The 21,028-nt window shown below is 33.2% G+C and overlaps 1 protein-coding gene across 1 annotated transcript; it reads left to right on the top strand.

Moving 5' to 3' along the window:
* Nucleotides 1-1,839: 1,839 nt before the first annotated feature.
* On the top strand, nt 1,840-2,766 carry LOC131004383 (inhibitor of trypsin and hageman factor-like). Its single transcript, XM_057931060.1, has 2 exons — nt 1,840-1,994; nt 2,403-2,766. The coding sequence occupies exons 1-2, from the start codon at nt 1,970-1,972 to the stop codon at nt 2,600-2,602; spliced, it is 225 nt and encodes a 74-aa protein (XP_057787043.1). The 5' UTR covers nt 1,840-1,969; the 3' UTR covers nt 2,603-2,766.
* Nucleotides 2,767-21,028: the final 18,262 nt, after the last annotated feature.

The raw sequence follows: 21,028 nt of genomic DNA, 5'->3' as shown, positions 1-21,028 counted from the left end.
TCATGATTCTCCGAATTAGCTATTATTAGTTAAGCCCGGTTGTAACAACCAACAATCTCTCTCTCACAAGCTTCACAAGCTCTTAAGCTTGACATAGTCGTATTTAGTAAATAAAATTTAAAGGCATTCACTTTAAATAGTAAATGGACTAATATACCATTGGATGTTTTTTTTTTTTTTGATCAGTAAAGTAAAAATTTTATTAAAAGAAAAGGGATCAAGGCATCAGGAATGCCAATCAAAACAACATAACAAGTTTGAAGTCTTTGGAACACCAAGAAGTAAAAGTAATTCCTAACTCCACGATTTTGTAGGCCTCGTTCCAACTCCAAAGTCTCCCCTTAATCTGTAAAACTAGTCTATCAATATCCCAAGCCTTGTCCCGGAAACGACTACCATTCCTGCTTTCCCAGAGCAACCACACTGTTCCCACCCACAAAGCTTTAAGCAGTCTTCTTTCTCTCTTCTTTTTTCCAGCCGCAATGAAAGAAATGAAGTGTTGAAAAATACCTCTCGGATTTGCCGTTTTGATGTCAAGCCATTGAAAGATCTGGTCCCACACCGCCGCTGCTTTCGGACAATAGAGGAACAGGTGTTCCGTCGTTTCCTCACTAGAAACACAGGCATTGCACCATCTCTCCTCCACGCTGATCTGGACATTTCTTCTACTCAGATTATCACATGTTGCCAATCTGTTTCTAAGACATCTCCATGCCGTCACCTTGGCTTTATTTGGTGTTGGGGCCTTCCAAACCTTTGCCATCTCCAATACCATTGGATGTTGATGAACACTTGAATTTCGTAAAAAATATTTAAAGGCATTCACTTTAATTAGTAAATGGACTAATATACCATTGGATGTTGATGAACACTTGAATTTTGTAAAAAATCTTACAATATATTTTTATATAATTATACTTGTGTAAGAGGAGTGTAAGAAAAACATGTAATTAATCACAACACAATTATGTATGCTCGGTCAATACATGTGTTGAATTGTGAGCTTAGTTTTAATTTTAATGTTAATTATAATATTTAAATAATGTATTGGGCCCATTACTTAACTGTCAAAGTAATACAATAAAAAAATATATAATTTGATTTTTTTTTTTGCAAAATGAAAATTTATTTCCCAACCCAAAAAATATAAGTAGCCGTTGGATCGGTAGCCACCCAATGACTACTTTTTCGATCGAACACCTACTTTGCTAGTCATTTTTATCAATTATTATGATTGAACGTTATATATTTATTTTCCTTTCTTTAAAGTGATGAAGTAGTCGAGATTTAATAAAAGAAAAAAAAATACATGAAGTATATAGGCAAGATTTATTCTACATGAAAGCCTCTGTTGAATTGCAACCTTTATTTTTATTTTTATTTTAAATAATGTATTAGGTTACTTACTAAATTGTGAATTAATACATTATACATTCATTAAAAAAAAGGAAAATTACATGAAAATACACAAATTTTAATTGCCAAAAATCTATATTTGACACGAAGTTAGGATTTTACAATTAAATACACTGATTTAATTGCCAAAGTCTTGGTCATTTTGTTTTTGTATTTTTTTGAAATGGTAAACCTCTACAGACAAAGACATCATCCATATCTTGACGGTCATATATCTAGCTGGATAGTTTGGTTGTCAACGAAACACATGCGCAAAATGGAGATTTCTCTTCATTGCCTAAATATCATTTACATTTCTTGCGTTGCGTGAATTAAGTTTTTCAATGGCAATTAAAGTAGCAATACATTTTGATTTATGATTAAATGATTTTCGTCCCTTTTACTTTTCTATTTTCTTTAATAAACACAAGACTTTTGATACATCTTCATAAATCGTACACGATAAGAAACATCATCATCTTTTCGCCTATAAATACCTGCTGCTGCTGCACAATCATGCAACTCCATCACATATTTTATATATACATTAATTACAAGAGAGAGAGAGAGAGAGATGTCGTCTGAAGATTATTGCCCAGGTACGTAACAACAGTCTCAAGCATGTTGTAATGTCATGAAATTCGTGTTTTGAGCTATCGTTAAAAATATGATGATGAGTTAGTTGGTAGAGTAGAGCACTGTAACAAAATAGTCTATTAATGACATAATTTTTGTGACATTAAGTGACGTGTCTCAAGGTTTGCTACATAGTTTGGCAGAAATTCACATCTAGACATGCATTTACTAATATAAAAGTGTAAGTAAGTTTTATTACTTACAAAAATCAATACACAATATTTTGACTACATGCTTTTATTTTTGTGACACGCATAGCTATGTTACAATTCTATTAAGCAACACTTTTTAGGATACATGTCAATTCTTCAGAACTCATGTCACTATTGAAAAATTTCGTTGTTGTGGAACATAAATTAATTGATACGCAGATGTTGGTAAGAGCTCGTGGCCGGAGCTTGTGGGGGTAGCCGGAGATGTGGCGGTGGCTACTATCGAAAAGGAGAACCCGTCGGTGAATGCAGTTATAATCACACCGGAAACAGTATGGATTCCGGCTATCTTTTGTGATAGAGTTTTGGTGTTTGTAGACGCCAATGGCATAGTCAATAGCGTTCCTACCGTTGGTTAGAGGCCCCTTGCTCTTACGTGGTCAACATATCATTCGGTTTCCATCATTCCTATTATATATTCCTTATTTAATAACGCTATGCTTAATTACCTCGTGTAATAAAATAATATGCCGAAGAAGATATGTATTCCTTATTTTATACATTTGATTTGATTATTCCCTAAGTTATACAGCTTTTATTCCTCATCATCCTGACTCGTACTTTATTTGTTATAAGAAAACAATGACTATACTAGGTTGTGAATTAATTATATTTTTAAAGAAAAGTGTAATTATTTCAAATATAATTAATCTAAAAATTTAGAAATTTCATTTCAACTCAATTAAACCTAAATAAGCTCGCGTAACTTTAAAGTATTCAATATACTACCTCCGATCCGTCCACAAAAATAGTCCTAGTAAAGGATGACACGGGTTTTAATAAAGATGGTTCTTGTATTATGAGTGGAGAAATGATCCCATTTAAAAAAATAGTGTTTATAATGATAATTAATTATATTGTGATTGAATAATATAGTCCACCATGTGATAGACAGTTTTCATAAATGAAAATGGACTAATTTTGTTGAACATTTCAAAATGACAAAAAAAATATATATATATATATATTTTTATGGACGAAAAAAATATAAGGTTTGGTCTGTGCTTTGTTTCATACAAACAAACCAAACTAAAACGCAATAATATTCCAGTTGACCCAGATCGATTACACCGTCACCGCCATAACAAACCAAACCCTGATCACTTCATAATCAGCAAAGATACAACCGTTGGACTAATTAGGATCAGCTCCGGCATATACTCCCTCCGTCCCATGAAGCATGACACACTTCTTTTCGGCACGGGAATTAAGAAATTAGTATTTTGTGTGTTAAGTGTGGTAGGTGAAAAAGTGAAAATGTGAATAAAGGGTAAATTTTTTGCCATTTTTAGAAACGTGTCATGCTTCGTGGGACAGCCCAAAAAAGAAACTGTGTCATGCTTTGTGGGACGGAGGGAGTAATTCTTATTTATATTACACGAAGACAAGCCGCTAATGTCATATTTTTGGATTAAAACTCCAAAGATTTCATGCTCCAACGTTATAGGTGTCGTGGATCTTTTTAGACCACTACAAGACACTTTTTATAGAAGTAGAGTGCAGATGAGATCATCAGTCTCACAATTTATTAGAGTTCGAAATTTTTGTAGGTTACTAAATTATAGGGCGCTTCGCAAAATTAGGCTATATTTTTTCGGACTTGCAAATTTGGGCCATTCATTATTAATTTCGGCGTAAGTCGAGTAAAGACAATTATTTGTGTATTTTTTAATTCATTTTTTATTTGTGTTTTTTTAATTATGTATATTATTTTATGATTTATTTTTACATGTGTATAAATATGTCAAATGAAATTCTACATCAACGTTCGGGCTCCAGCTGTGAAGTCACGCACGTCTCACATGCAAAATAGCCCGATTGGGCCCAAATGTGGCTCACTTATGCTGAAATTAATAATAAATGGCCCAAATTTGCAAGCCCGGAAAAATGTGGCCTAATTTTGTAAAGCGCCTTAATTAAGTTAGTAGCCTACAAAAATTTTGAACTCCAATTTACTGTGTATCACCGTGTCCCACTTTTAATTTCTTGTATTTTTAATTATTTTTCTTTAATTTTAATTTATTACGTTTTAATATAATTCTAAGATAATTAGTTAAGGATTCATTAATTCATCCCATTAGGGTTTATAATTTTTTTTGAATTAATTTTGAATTATTTGGGTTAATTAATTCAAAGTTAGAATATATATATATATATATATATATATATATATATATATATATATATAGGGAGAGGTTCAGGAAAGAACCATAAATAAAAAAAGAACGGAGAACCATTTTCAGCCATTCGATCATCAAGATCTACGGTGGATACATCATCTTGTTGGATGAATGCAGATCCTGGGTTCGAATCCTGAAGGGAGCAATTTTTTTTATTTTTTTGAGTGCATTAATTTTAACAGCGAATGCATTAATTTTTACAGTGAATGCATTAGATTTGATGGTTCTCCCGTTCTCACAAATAATGTAGTTCTCTCTAGAACCACACCCTATATATATATATATATATATATATATATATATATATATATATATATAGAAGGGTTCAACAGAGAAGCTAAATATTGTGGAGAATAGAGAATTCGCAAAATAAAAACGAACAGATCTATAGTTTTAATGAATAGATCAATGTACCGCATGAACAACAATTTGCCCCGGGTTCGAATCCTGCTGGTGGCGAGTTTTTCTATATTTTTATTAAATACGTCTGTTCATTACTTATGTTGATCTGTTCGTAAAATATATAGATTTGTTCGTTCTCTCGAAAAAGATAATTCTCTGTTGAACTCAACCCTATATATATATATATATATATATATATATATATATATATATATATTTTAAATTTTAATTTTTAATCCATGAACTTCACATTAATAAATAATAGAATTGAATGGTTGTAATAAATTTCACATAATATAGTACGCCCTCGTCCACCAAAATTATGCAATTTTGTCATTTTTGGCGTCCAACAAAAGCATGACATTTTACGATGGGATAATAATAATAAAAATAATAATACATCTAGCCACGACTTAGAGAGTGCAAAAATAGTTTTATGATGAAAAATTTTAAACTATTGTTTTGAAATATTTTCTTAGATCAATTTTGAAATACCTAAAAGTCAGGAGTGGTCCTTAGAATCCCTACTCTGACACCAGTGTTGTGTTGGTATCCATATATGCAAAGTTCTATTGAGCCAAAGCTCTGATACCAATTGTTAATGCCGGGGAGAGTATATGTACCAATGTATACACCAATAAGCAATACTTTGCTCTTTTACAACTTGAGCGTTTTCATGCAATGCACACGCCAATCCTGTGCATGCATTGCCGACTTTCATTCGACACTTGGCTCTGGTGGGACCCACTTCGGCTGAGTTGATTCTCTCTTCTTAAACTTCCTTATTCAAATTCCTTGATAAGCGTGCTTCTCCATTTTCACATCTAAATTCCTCCATACTTGTCCATATTGTGTGTGCCCTGATCAATTTGTTGTGAATCTCAGCTCAAAGATCAATGAAAACAATTCTCTCTAATCCTATCTAGCTAAGAACAGAAATTTAAACAAGATTATAACTAAAGATCAAAACTAAGAAGACACACTCTACGTGGTTCGATCAATTGATCTACGTCCACGGAAGAGATCTCAACTTCACTATTAAACTCCAAGGAACACCACTTTACAACAGCTGCTCAAGAACAAGAAAAATGGCAGACTTTAAACCTACTTCACAAGTCACTGCACTCACTCTTTTTCTCTCCTTTTTGCTGTCAATTTCTTCTCACTCACAGAGATACATGATAATGTATATGTAAACTGAAAAATACAGATTATATACAACATAGAAGAAGTAATCTAGGCCGTTGATGAAGATCCAGAAATGAAGCATCAAGATTGGAAAGTTGCCACCTAATTCAGTTAGTTATAACTGCCACTGAGCTTTTTTTTCCTTCAGCTGAATAGCTTCACATTTAAATCCTTTTCAAGCCTCGATTTGCAGATCACTCCCTTATGAAGTTTGCTGTTACTTATCAATCACAATACACCACAAAATTTGAAACGAATTAAGAATTGAAAAGGATGTACTTAAAATAATAGGATCAATCAACAATTTTATTTTCGTACCTTAGTTGTGCCAGTCTGTAACATGAAAGTTAACACTCGATCGCCAATCTCTCGAGTTGTTGTTTGTTACTCCTTTATTTGATTCTATTCCCTTTTTATTACTCTACTTGAACGCGCACTAAGTGTGGACACTTGTGCAAATATATTCTAAAGGGATCTCTCTCAGGTTCTCCATCTCATAGCTAGATTTACGAAGCATCAAGAATTTGAAATGATTAATGTTTGCAGGTTCCAATATAAGCCATAAATATGATGATAAAGCAAGGAATCGTGAGTTAACTAAATTTAGGCTTTTTAGAGACTTCAAGCTTGCATCAGTACTAAATCAGAAGCTGCATCTCAGCATCTGCAATGCGAGTCTCCGCATATAAATTTCGAGAAATTCTTACAGGGAAAGTAAGCTTTTGAGTGTGCTAGAGACTCAACTTGTTTAATGTTGAGAGAAATAGGAGGACGAGGAAGAAGCTCAAGGTTATGTATGACTATGATATACATAAGCTTAAGAGAAAGGATAGATGCATAAGCCGCCATTGTTTCCAGCTCTTATATGATTTCTTTGAACTACTGAAAAATGGAGCAAATGTAGAGTATGAAAAAAGTGTCTTGACTTTTCGAAAGTCTTGGAAAATGTAAATCTTTAATAAAAAGGAAAATTTGAGAAATTAAAAATGCATAAACATAAAGCTGTCAGTATGTCATGTGGCTTTGGTTTCACATCCATATTGTCGTCTATGATTTAACTAAATAGTTCTATTTATAAATACTACTTACAATAAATTATTCTTTAGATATTAACTTATTTACTTATTCTATCATACCATTGAACCTTTTCACCACTCACTATACAGTTAATTATTATTATTGATACTACTTTTAAGGTGGAATCCTTCATCCACTTATGGTACGTTTATATTGGCTGTAAAATTTTTATTGGAAAATGATGGATAAAAAATGGTGAGAAAATATTATTTTTTTTCTTCTTATTTTATCATATGTTTCTTAGAGATAAAAAGATGAGAAAATATTGGATAATATTTTCACACCCCTACCATATGATAATATTATCCAATATTGAAGAGAAAATGAGTAAAAAAGAATTGCTCGAGAAAATATGCCACCCTGCCTGAATTTTTTTTCCCATTATAATAAACATATGAAAATGGTGGAAAATGATGAGTGAAAATATACTTTTTCTCATCTTTTTCATCAAGTAAACAAACCCTTATAATACTATATTTAACTATTTTTATTAAAATTTGTATCACTTCCTCCTATAACTATTTTTAAAACGCGGAAGAAGTATTATTTGTCCTATTGAATTCCCGACAAACTCTGTTGAAAAAAAAGATAAATAAAAATATTTGATATAATGTAGTACAATATTTTAATATAACTAGCAGAATTATATAAAAATTAATTATTGTAATTGAATAATTAAGAGTGGATTTTGAAAAGAGTAAAATTTTGAAGTAGCCAAAATGAAGCATAAAACACAATTTATGGCCACACATTGAAAAAACACAATTTTTGGCCATTTTTATAGCTTTGGGACGTTTTTGCCCTTAATTGGGCAGACTGGGTAGGGTCAGGAGCGCGGGTCGCGTGCCGGGTAGGATCAGTCACGCGGGTCGGGTTAGGCACTTATGGCACTATTAGTGCCATAAGTGCCAACGAAATTTTTTTTTACTCCCCCTGCCCTGTCTACCCCCCAGACCCCCGACCCCACCCACCCCACACACCCCCAAGCCAAAAAATTTTACTTTATTATTTTATTTTATGGCACTTATGGCACTAATAGTGCCATAAGTGCCAACGAAATTTTTTTTTACCCCCCCTGCCCTGTCTACCCCCAGACCCCCGACCCCACCCACCCCCAAGCCAAAAAATTTTACTTTATTATTTTATTTTATGGCACTTATGGCACTAATAGTGCCATAAGTGCCAACAAAAATCCAAAATAAAAAAAAAAAAAATTTGGCTTGGGGGTGGGGGGTGGGGGGGTGGGTGGGTAGGTGGGGGGGTGGGTGGGGTCGGGGGTCTGGGGGGTAGACAAGGCAGGGGAAGTAAAAAACAAAAAAAAAAAAAATTTGGCTTGGGGGTGGGTGGTGGGGGGTGGGTGGGTGGGGTCGGGGGTAGACAAGGCATGGGTTAATCCCTAAATCTGGATCCGGGTCAAATGAAGTTGTTGGATCTATTGGGTTAAAGGGTAAATTAGGTAGAGCACATAAAAGATGGCCAAATATTGATATTTTAAATTTTGTGGACAAAATTTAAGTTTCAATCACCAATAGGGCCATCCGGTCCTATTGTTTCTTTTGAAAATAGCCACTTTAAAATAGTAAATTTAAAAATTATCCATTAAGATAAAAAAATTGAAAAATTTGCCACACTTACCATTTTACCCCTTACATTAAAATTTTAAAAATTATCTGTGAATTCACAACCAGTCAAATTTACAACCAAGTCGAATTGACAACTGAATAACTAAGTGTTGGTTGTGAATTCAAGCTTTAAAACTCAAATTCACGACTACCACTAATTCTAGCGGTGAATTCAAACTTTAAAATTTGAATTCACAACTAGCAATAGAGTTAGTTGTGAATTCGGGCTTTAAAACTCGAATTCACAACTAACACTAGCAATTCAGTTGTAAATTCATCAAACTGATTATGAATTTTAGTTTTAAATTCGAATTCACAACCAAAACCACTAGTTGTGAATTTGAGTTTTTAAACTTGAATTTACAATCAACATGATTCAGTTGTGAATTCATCAAGCTGATTATGAATTATAGTTTTAATTGTGAATTCATAAATTTGATCGTGAATTTAAGAATATTAAGTTGTGAATTCATATATCTGATTGTGAATTCAATACCATTAAGTTATGAATTTATAGATATGATTGTGAATTAAACTAGCCTTAATCTAATAACTCACAAAAAGCAATTTAATTTACCTACTCATCTATACATGACCTTTGATTCATTATTTCCATCGAGTTCGAGATTCCGGCGATGATGCTAGACACGAATCCCGTATTCAGTGCCCGCACGGATACAAAAGTCCAGAAACACAAAAATCTAGTTAAATTTAAGAGGAATCAATCGCATATTCCCAAACGACAACTTTTTAGAATTAAAAAAAGAAAAAGAAAAAAAGATACAGTACTATTTATTTTTGGCTACTAAATTAAGCTCGCCACTTGAGAAACAAACGCTATATCTGATTTACTTGCAAAATGGCGAAACAAAATTCGCCAAATTTGGAGTGAAACCATATGGCGAAACAAAATCTGTTTAGTTTTACCTTTCACATAATGCGAAGCAGGAGGGAGGAGGGAGAGAGAGAGAAATGATGTTGTGAGGGAGATGATGTTGTGGTCAATTTTTTAGTTTGACTGTTAAGGGTAATTTTGTATTTTTACACAGTAAGTGGTTAATTTTAAATTTTTTATCCCATATCCTATTTTTTAAATTTGCAATAGAAAATAGGCTAGTTCCATATATTACCTCAATAATTATTGTATAATATAATTTGAGTAGTCAATGAAAATTTTATATTTTAATATATACATTTATCACTTTATAATAATTTAGTAATATTTCAAAAATAAAAATAAAGAGATACTATGTGATCTTGCGGTCAGTTAACTGTTTCTCAACTTGTCAAGATGTCTAATTTAAGTGACTTTATCTTGGCACACTTTTCCTTTTAGTTTGTCTCATTTATAATGACACTTTTCAAAATAGTATATGGTCCCTAGTCCCTTCATTCTCTACACACATAAAATAAGTGGGCTACCCACTTTATATTTTTAACACTCTATTCTTAATTTCCGTACCCAAAGCAAATGTTCCAAGATAAGTGGGACGAAGGGAGTATTTTATTTTCACGAAAGTAAATCAACAATAATTGCTTTAGTGTATAAAAATATTACTTCCTTTGTCGCCTAAATGAGTACTCACTTCAAAATGACACGAGTTTTGATTCAATTAAAACTTAAGAAATTGGTATAATCCAAATGAGTTAAAAGAAAAACCTTTTAAAAAGTTTTCCTGCTGGATTGATTGCTTGAATTTGTTATGTAACTGTTGAACTGTTGGAATATAAGTATATATAATGGAGAATTTATTTAATTGGTAGGAGGAAATTTGGAGAAATTGGTTGTGGACGTGTGTGTGCTTAAGAATTTGAGTGGGAGGATTGGAGTTTGCTAACACAATCTTTCTTCAATTCACTTCATTCTAACTTTCCTTTTTTTTCTTAAAATATCTTGATTCTAGATATTTCTAATACAAATATCTTCATTCTAGATATTTCTAATACAAATATCTTCACTTAAAAAATCAAGTTTATTTTTTATATTCCAACATGAACTTGAACTCTTTGCTGAGAGAAAAGTGGTAAATTGTTGAAAGATTTGTATTGAATGAAGAATGGAGGACTTGACTGGAGTATAACTCATTTGGTAAAAGAGAGAACTCAATTGTGATATTCAGTGATGAGAAAGGCTAGCAAGTAGAGTAGTCAAATTTGATTTTAATTAATTGTAAGTGTTGCAAAAAGTAAGGTATAAACATGATTGTTAGAGTATTTTCATACTCTATTTAATTGTCATTGTGTAGACAATAAGTGTGTAGAGTTTTTAAAGATCTGGATTGAACTGTTGCTTCGGGAGTTGCTTCTCGAGTTCTTCTTGTTGTTCCTACTTGAGTTGCTTCTGTAGTTTCATGTTTCTGAAAGTCTTTTCCTTGCGGGATTTTGGAGATATTTTTAGAGATATACTTGAGCCTTCTTACGGATATATATCTACTGCTGCTGCGTTTGCAAGGGAGTCTTCCTTCCTAAGGTTTCTGTGAACCCTAATTTGTGCCGCCACAAGTGGACCCTAATATGGGCCGGACCTCATCAACCCAACATCTTCTAGGGTTTGGCTATATATGGAAGACGCAGAGGACCTGTTGCCGTTGCTGATTTTTGTGTTACTTTTCTGCATTCTTGAGAGTAATTTCGTAGCCTTTATTCAGAGCATACAATACATGTAAGTGTGTTCTAGTTTGTTGCTTGTTTCATTTTGTAAGCGTTGTGGGTTGGTTTAGTACTTTGATTCCTTGCTCCAGCCTGTTGGAGTAAGTTTATTTGTTGGGTTTAAGCGTTGAATGTGTAGCATTCAAGTTTAGGGAGTGAATTGCTAATTTGCTCTCAATTATTCATCTTGGTGGATGTTTGGGAAGATATAGAGGCTAGGGAGAACGAGTCTTCGCGTGTAAGTCCTTTATATATTTTATCATCACTAGTGGATAACTTACCATGGGCGTGGCCCTCCAGATGTAGGTGTTTTATCACTGAACTGAGTTACCAACTTTGGTGTTCTTGTGTTCTTCATATTTCTACACGAGTTTCTGTTTGAGTCTCTCTGTGAGTTATAACTTCTGCATGTTGCTGCCTCAGTCTCTATGCATGTTATAACTTTCTGGGTTTGCGAGATATATGTGTTTGGATAGGCGAAACTTTCAATGATGATAATTAAAATCCTTCTGCTTTGAACTATCGGATTAGTAATAATTCTTCAGAGTTTTACTATAAATAAATTTTGTTGTATTCCTTTGTAAACTAAATGCTTAAACTTAATTGAAGATGTAATGCATAAGAATTTAAATGATTAATTAAAATTTACAAAACCTTTTAGAAATCATTTTGTTGGACTAAAATAAACTTTATTTGCATTTTCTGGCGTGAACCATCTTAAGCTCCTAAGTTCGAGTTTAAAATTATTTATGTCCACTCTCTTAGGCCGATTTGCAAAAATAAGCCAATATTTTTCGAACTTGTAAAAATAGGCCAATTTTATTTTAGTTTTTGGTGTTTTTGGGCCACATTTGAGCCCAATTTAACGTTTATAGGCCACATTTTGGGGTTAAAATTAATGTGGCCCAAAATAGCCTGATTGAATTCAAATTTAGCCTTCGGATGCCAAAATTTAAAATAATTGGCCTATTTTTTACAAGTTCGAAAAATATTAGCCTATTTTTACAAATCGACTTAAGTTAGTAGCCTTAAATACTTTTTTAAAAAAGAAGTGGGTATTACCGTATTACACAAAATGACTGATGTCATTTATTCATCATACAGACACATAAGTTTGATCACATTATTGAAATAGAAAAGGAGTGAAGAAGCAAACGAAAGATACAAGTCACATAACCAGGACACATGACACGCAGACGCAGACACAGACACACGTACACATGTATATATGTGTGTATCCCATTTGATGAAATCTTAACCGACCTTGGGAGTAAAAACCACGATGCCCTTCAAGTTGACGGGAACCCGCACACGGCTGCAAATGAAAGGGCCGACGACGGGTTGATATATAGACACAATGATGGCTGTAACAAACGAGTTCTCTTCCTCGATCACCTTCACCGCCTCTTCGCCTGAAACCCCCACCAGCTCCGGCCACGATTCTTTTCCTATACCATCAAATTTATTAGTTGAATATGAGAAGCTGCATGCACTTCATTTCTATTCGTATTATATTTACCTTGACAAATACTCATCCTTGATCGCAGCAATCTAATTAATATCTGATCCTTAAATTTGTGATATACGAATGGTTTGTGTGCTTTCTAGTGTGATCAGAATTCAGAAGGGGGTATTTATAGCTAAAATACATGAAACAATATGCAAAATGTGGATTAATTATTTTTGTCTTCTCTTGATTCTGTGGTGCTAGGACACCCCAGCCAGCTTGTGCATGCATCTGGTCCAACTTTGTAGTACAAACAGACAAGGCCTAGCTCCTTCATTAAAAAAAATAAAATGATCAAGTTTCATTTATATATAGTACACCCACATATAATATTTAATTTTATACTCAGTTTTATTAATAATCTAGTACAATAGAATATAGAGGGCGGAAGATGTTATTGTTTTCTATTTCTTTTATTTTTAATTTTAATTCATTTATAAATAATAGCAATAATGTAGTAAGTAATAATATTTTATTTAAAGGATACTTAAAAATATATATTACTATGATTTTGTTTAGATTGTAATTTCAAATCCTATCATGGTTTATTTGTTACACTTCAAAGCCAGAAATAAGTCACTTTAATTTGTAAGAACAGTTCCTATAGGCAGGGACGGAGCCAGGAATTTTATTGGGGGGGGGGGGGGCTGAACTTCGATGGGGTCATTCAGTACATTTTAGACATTTTTATAATAATAATAATAAACAACATTTTCATAGATAATATAGTTCTAATACATTTGAAAATTCATTAATCGCAAATGAATTTTTTTTAATTAATCCCTTGCCCTTCCCCCTCTTCTACCTCACCTCACCGTCACGGCGTCACTCCGTCAGATTCAGCGCACCAAAAAAATCAAATAACCCACCGTCCACTATCACAATTCACAAATCAGATACATTTCAATTTTTATATTTCTATCTAGTATCTACCTCTCTCGGTGTCTCTGATACAAATTCAGGGGATGTGGCGCGACGGCTGACGGTGATGAACCCGGTGGTACGACGGCCGACAGTGGTGGCGCAAGGCTGGCACCGCGGCACCTATTTCAGCACAGGCAGAGCTTCGAGCGGGAGCGGCGAAAGGGTTTGGGGGATTTATTCTAATTTTCGTTTCTTTATATATATATATATAAAAAATTAAAAATTAAAAAATCAAAATTTGGGGGGGGGCTCTAGCCCCCCCGGCTCCGTCCCTGCCTATAGGGGGCGTTTACTTTGCATGATTGATAAGATGAATGATTAATTGACTACTTTTATTGAGTAGGATTTCTCCAATCCCACCTTTTTAATGGGATAAGAATAAAGCAAAACTAGCATAAATAATAAAATTAATCAAGGGTCATGAGATATCTCAAAGTTTCAATCCATCAAAGTATAGAAATGATTATTTTTATCCATCAGGGTTAATCCTCCAAAGTTTCGCATTATAGTAATGATTATGGAGACACGTCAAGTATTATTCATTCATAATATTTCGTTATTTATTAATTCGAACTCTTTGAATTAACAGTATATCATTTCAAAATCTTTTAAAGTCGAAATTGTAAAATTGTAGGTAATTTACAATCCACGTTCGCATCCAAATCATCTTTTCGATCGATATATGGAAAAATTGACGTTGTTGTTGAAGAGAATGCATGGTTGGAGTCTGGAGCATAATATATATTACTAGGACATAATATATATATAAATATGTACGTAGATATCTATCCCGATAAGGTATTTATTACATTACAAATACAATGTGCAAAATGTGCATTTGTCTTCTTTCTATACTCTCTTACAAATAATCATGATTTAAAGATAACGCGTATCAAAGTAGCTAGACAATTGCAAAATATTTACGTTCACAAAAACAGTGGTCCTCTGCCCACATGTTTTTAGTGATCATATAGACAATAATGCATGCATGACGACATTTTGTATGGCAATTGCAGATTATTTACATGAGGACTTGATTGTAAAACGTTACAATAATTTGTTCAGACTAACAATGGCTGCCATGCCTTAACGATAAAAATATCGAATATTTCCTCTCACAAAAAAATAAAAATAAATAAAATATCGATTAGTCCATAACACGTGAAAAAAAAGTTAATTGCATGGACAAACTCAAATTCTTGATCTTCATCTACTAGCTCACCTACTTCACCAATATCGTAATATTTCACGAATCAAAATTTATGTTGGGTTTGTATTCAGTCCAACTTTATAATATTACTGATATATACTCCCCCCGTCCCACGAATTTTGATGCATATTTCTTTTTGGATCGTCCCACGAATCTTGATGCATTTATAAATATAGTAACAATTAGCAAAAAATACGGGTTCTTAATTACCTACTTTGTCACTTTATTATCTACACACTTTTCTACTTTATCATTTTTTACTTTATTACCTACACACTTCTACTTTATCGTTTTTCTACTTTATTACATACACACTTAAAATACTAATCTACAACTCCTTAATTCATGTGCCGAAAACAAATGCATCAAGATTCGTGAAACGAAGGGAGAGAGTATATATAAGTTTTTACCAAATATACCTTTGACCAAAATTTAATCAATAGGGATTTTGGAACTTTGACACTTGATTAAACAAAAAACATGCCAAAAATATTCAACCTAGACTTTGGGTTTGGTTTAACAGCTAAATGAGTGAATATGATAGTTAAAGCATGAACAAATTGTCCTCTTGGGGACGACTTAGGGGTGAAGCGGAGTAATTTTGAAGTCAAATATCTCACATTAATTAGAATTCTATCATATATATATATCTGAGACTTGTCACATCTAATAATATTTTTAAATATGGCTTACTTTTTGTGTGGTTTTTGTGGGCTAAGTTAATTAATGAATGAAAGCTCTGTACATTTGAGTATGTCACACTTATATATATATAGGGGAGGGCTAAAATAAAAACACTTCTTAAAATATAAAATATAAACAATTTTTAGCCCTTAGATCATCAACATTTACGGTTGATTCGTAACCTTGTTGGATGAATTCGTGGTCCTGGGTTCGAATCCCAAAGGTAGCAAAAATTTTATATATATATATATATATATATATATATATATATATAGGGAGAGGTTCAGGAAAGAACCATAAATAAAAAAAGAACGGAGAACCATTTTTAGCCATTCGATCACCAAGATCTACGGTGGATGTATCATCTTGTTGGATGAATGCAGATCCTGGGTTCGAATCCTGAAGGGAGCAATTTTTTTTATTTTTTTGAGTGCATTAATTTTAACAGCGAATGCATTAATTTTTACAGTGAATGCATTAAATTTGATGGTTCTCCCGTTCTCACAAATAATGTAGTTCTCTCCAGAACCACACCCTATATATATATATATATATATATATATATATATATATATATATATATATAGGGGCACGCTCCAGTGAGACCCCCTATTTTTCGTGAGACCCTGAGTACAATAAATAAGACATATATACTAATGAACAAGGGCCACAAGACAGTATATACTGATGAATAACGAAATTTAAAAAATTGGTAATGAATAAGACATATAAACTGATGAACAAGACAATATATACCAACGAAAAATGCAGTATATAATGATGAATAACGAAATTTAAAATATTTCACTTCCTCCAGGATTCGAACCCTAAGACAAAAAATTCTCCCTCTAGATACAATATCAGTCATATGATTGATGAAATAAATGCACGAGATCATGTTTAGGTCTCACTAAAAATAAAGTATCTCATTGGAGCGCTCCCCTATATATATATATAGTTTACCTTTCCTATGTGATTTTAAATTATTTGTTTTCAAATCCAAAGATTATTGAAATTAAGTACTAGATATAGTTTTAATACAAGTACATATACATTTTTACTAATTATATCTTTGACCAAATCTAATCAATTTTTTGATTCCGGAAGTTGAATAAGATATAATTTTTTTTTTTGGTAAATGAAAATTTTATTCACGCACGAGGAGTGCAACCCAAAAACGAAATTGAGAGTTACAGACGGGTAAAAAAGTCAAACTACAACAACTTAAGGCAATAAGATGGATTACAATCCAATCACTCAAACTATAACAAGCAACACTAGGAGATAGATTTGATACCCAAAACCAAAACTTCACTTTAATCCTCTCGATAAGGTCCTTGTAGCAGCTCGACAAGCTATTGAAAACTATCGCATTTCGATGAATCCATAAGTTCCATATAACACAAATCCAAAGAGCTTTCCACCATTCCACCGAACTTTTCTTTCTTGCAATTCCTAAATGTTGCAAAAAGTGACAAGACAGTACTGTATCATGCCCGACATAATAAATACCAAACCAACTATAACACTTGACCCAAACTCTATATGCAAATGAGCAGGAGAAAAATAAGTGTTCAACAGATTCACCTTGTGTCGAGCAGAAAGGGCACATGTCATCATCAAGCTAGCATATCACACCTCTTTTCAATAGATTTTGCCGTGTTGGAATTCTACTTTGAAGAAGTTTCCAACAAAATGAGCTTGCCTTGCTTGGAGCGAACTTGCACCAGATATTTTTCAGATTTTCATCTGCCCGTCTTCCTTGACTTGCTCTATTTTCAATCTTCAAATAAGCCGACTTCGAGGAGTAAATTCCATTACTTTCTGCAGCCCACATCCAACCATCATCTTTGTTTTTAGTTGGCTAGAACTTGTCAATAAGAGAAATTAAATGAGCAAATAATTCTTTCTCCCACTCAAATAAATCCCTCCTTCATTTCCACTTCCACTCCTACAGATTATCAATCCATTTTTCTTTATCTTTGAGGCAAATTTCCTTATCTACTGCTACTCTGAACAGCCTATTAAAATCACTAAGGAGGTTGGTATCACCTACCCAAACGTCATGCCAAAAGCTTGTATTACCTCCATCCCCAATTCTCTTTTTGAAATTTTTCTCAAACCAAATAGCAGAGAGAATATGTTTGCACAAATCTCTCCACCAAACTGATCCTCTTCCCAACTCCCAAGGTCTCATATCCTCTACATTTCTCCCAATCCCTCCTCTCACCCTATATTTTGAAAATAAGACCTTACACCACAGAGAATCACTTTCCACTCTCAATCTCCAACCCCATTTTCCCAGCAAACTCTTATTAAACCATTCGACATGTTTAATTCCTAACCCCCAAGCTCTTTTCTTTTATAAATATTTTCCCATGCAACTCACGCTATCTTCTTATTCTGGCCCCCATCTCCTTACCCAAAAGAAAATCTCTTTGAAGTGTGATAATTTTTCTGATCACCTTAGACAGAGCACGGAAAAACGAGAGATAATAAATAGGTATGTTAGACAACATCGACTTTATCATAACAATTCTTCCACCAAAAGAAAGATGTTTGTTTTCCCATCTATTCAACCTTATTCGTATGGTGTCAAACACGGGCTGTCACATTGCTTCTTTTCTTGGATTGGCTCCAATCAGGACTCCAAGATATTTGAAGGGCCAAGAGCCTACTTTACAGTTGAGCTCCACAGATAATTCCTCCAATTCTTTCTCTGAAATATTAATTCCTGCCAAGATGCTTTTTCGAAAGTTCACTTTCAATCCAGAAATCAGTTCGAAGCTCCGAATAATACCTTTGACCCTTTGCATGTTTGCTTTTGTGGCTTCTCCAAACATTAGGGTATCGTCTGCAAATTGGAGATGTGATCTCTTCCCACTTTAATCCCTGAGAATGATCTATCTTCTTTTGCCTTATCCACTAATAAGCTTAATCCTTCTGCTACAATTAGGAACAGGAACGGGGAGAGCGGATTACCTTGGCACAAGCCCTTTTGTAGCTTGAATTCTCCAGACGGGCTTCCGTTAACTAACCGAAGCTGACGCTGTTGATATGCACTCTTTAATCCAACAACACCATTCATAGTTGAATCCCATCAGCTTCATCATATGCAACAAATATCCCCATAGGCTTTCTCAAGATCAAGTTTCAGCAGCACACATTTTTTATTCTTTTTCCTCGCCTCATACACAGTCTCATCGGCTATTAGTGCACAATCCAATATTTGTCTCCCTTTAATAACAGCAGATTGATTGATAGATACTACTTTGCTCAAAACTTTGCTGATTCTATTAGCTAACAACTTAGCCAATATTTTGTACATGCAGCCAATGAGAGATATAGGTGTAAAATTCTCGATCTTTGTTGGATTAAGCCTTTTCGGAATCACTACAATGAAGGATGGATTCGACCCCTTTACTAGTCCCCCATTCCGATGAAATTCCTTCACAAAAGATATAAAATATTCTTTCAGCACTTCCCAAATTTTTTGAATAAACTTGAAATTAAATCCATCCGGACCGGGGCTTTTCGATCCTTCAAAAACCCAAACAGCAGCCCTTATTTCTTCCTCGGTGAAAGAGGCTGTCAAAAAACTGTTATCATCATCATCAAGCCTCTTCTTTATATTTAAGGTATTTTTTTATTAAAATCCGAGCATAATACTAATAATTACGAACAATATTTTCATAGATTATATAGTTTCAATATATGACAAAACTTTTTTTGGACATTCCGTATATTGAAGACATTTTTTATTAAAAGACAAGCATAATAATAATAATAATAATAATAAACAACATGTTCATAGATTATATATTTTATATATATTACAAATTAGTTTCAATACATTATAATTTTTTTTTAGCATTTCATACATATTAGGCATTTTTTATTAAAAGACAAGTATAATAGTAATAATAACAACAATATTTCATAGATTATATAGTTTTAAATAACAGAATTATCCTTAAATTAAGTATATATGAGATAATATAATAACCAAATACTCTTTTATAAAACAAAATTATTTTATAATAGGTATATACATATATCTATATATATTTTAAATTTAAAAAAAAATCTCAAAATTTGGGAGGGGGCTCTAGCCCCCCGGCTCCGTCCCTGACCACGTGCATGTCAATTAGGGAGACCGAGTAATATATTCAAATTAATTATCAAGAAGTTATACGAACTGACTAAATTGTTAAACTTATCTCAAACTATATCTCTACTTTTTTCAAATCTATCCCGAATTAATCGACTTTGACCAATTAATAATCAAATTATGGGAGACTACGTAAATCTGTCCGTAAATAAATTTTTGGGGTACTTGACAAACAAGTAGAATCATTGCGAATTAATGATTTAAAGAAGTTGCACAAAAATTCTCGAATTTGAATTTTTGCGATGGTGGCGAAAATTCTTGACGATCCTACTCGACTTTCAAGTGCCAAAAAAAATTATTCAAGGATAAATTTGCATAGACGTTCATAGATTTTGGCACTTTTTTTTTAGAATTAAGAGAGGTTTCTATTATATAATCAAATAAGCCATCCGACGCAAGCAAGACCACTACTCATACAAAAATAGGAAAATTATACCACACGCAGACGGAATTGAACCTAAGGCCTATCACAAAAAAGAGTTTTTTGGTGTCTCAGTTTGACTATTTAAGCTAGGCCTCATTGGCAATTAATAGATTTTGGCAATAATCGGTCAAAGTCGATAGTTTAGGGTACGTGCATTTGAAAAAAAAAAGTGATAGTTTGAAATAGATTTTACTTTGATATATATATTTCTTTATTTTGTGCATTATTTAGTTATCCTTTACACTAATCTTGGTCGACTCAAGATTGTTATCCATGTCGATCTGTGTAAACATAATATGTTTATTTATCTTTTTTGGTTGTGTTATTACTAGTCGAATTATAAAACTATCCTTCAGAAAATGATTCTTGAAAACATAATATATCTGTATCTTCAAAAATTGCAAAACATAAAAGGAAATTGAAACATTTATTCAACGAAATCACTGTTGTGACATTTATTCATACACATTGAAAGGAAATAGTAAAAAGACACAACACACACACACACATATGCATGTATCCCAATTGATGAAATCCTTAACCAACGACGGGAACATTAACGACGATGCCCTTAAAGTTGACGACAACCCGCACGCGGCCGCAATTGAAATTGCCAAACCATGGTTGGCCTGGATACATGATGATGGCTTTCACCAACGAGTTCTCTTCCTCGATCACCTTCACTGCCTCTACGCCTGAAACCCCCACCAGCTCCGGCCACGAACTTTTTCCTATACATACCCTCAA

Source organism: Salvia miltiorrhiza, unplaced genomic scaffold (assembly GCF_028751815.1).
Source record: "Salvia miltiorrhiza cultivar Shanhuang (shh) unplaced genomic scaffold, IMPLAD_Smil_shh original_scaffold_386, whole genome shotgun sequence".
Classification (NCBI taxonomy): Eukaryota; Viridiplantae; Streptophyta; class Magnoliopsida; order Lamiales; family Lamiaceae; genus Salvia; species Salvia miltiorrhiza.
The sequence above is the reverse complement of the archived record's forward strand: the minus strand, read 5'-3'. Positions and strand labels throughout refer to the sequence as shown.

What these genes read in the sequence shown, in the direction of transcription:
- LOC131004383 (XM_057931060.1), top strand. Translation starts at nt 1,970, where the DNA reads ATGTCGTCTGAAGATTATTGCCCAG. An exon ending in GTCTGAAGATTATTGCCCAG is followed by an intron (nt 1,995 to 2,402) that starts GTACGTAACAAC and finishes ATTGATACGCAG; the next exon opens with ATGTTGGTAAGAGCTCGTGG.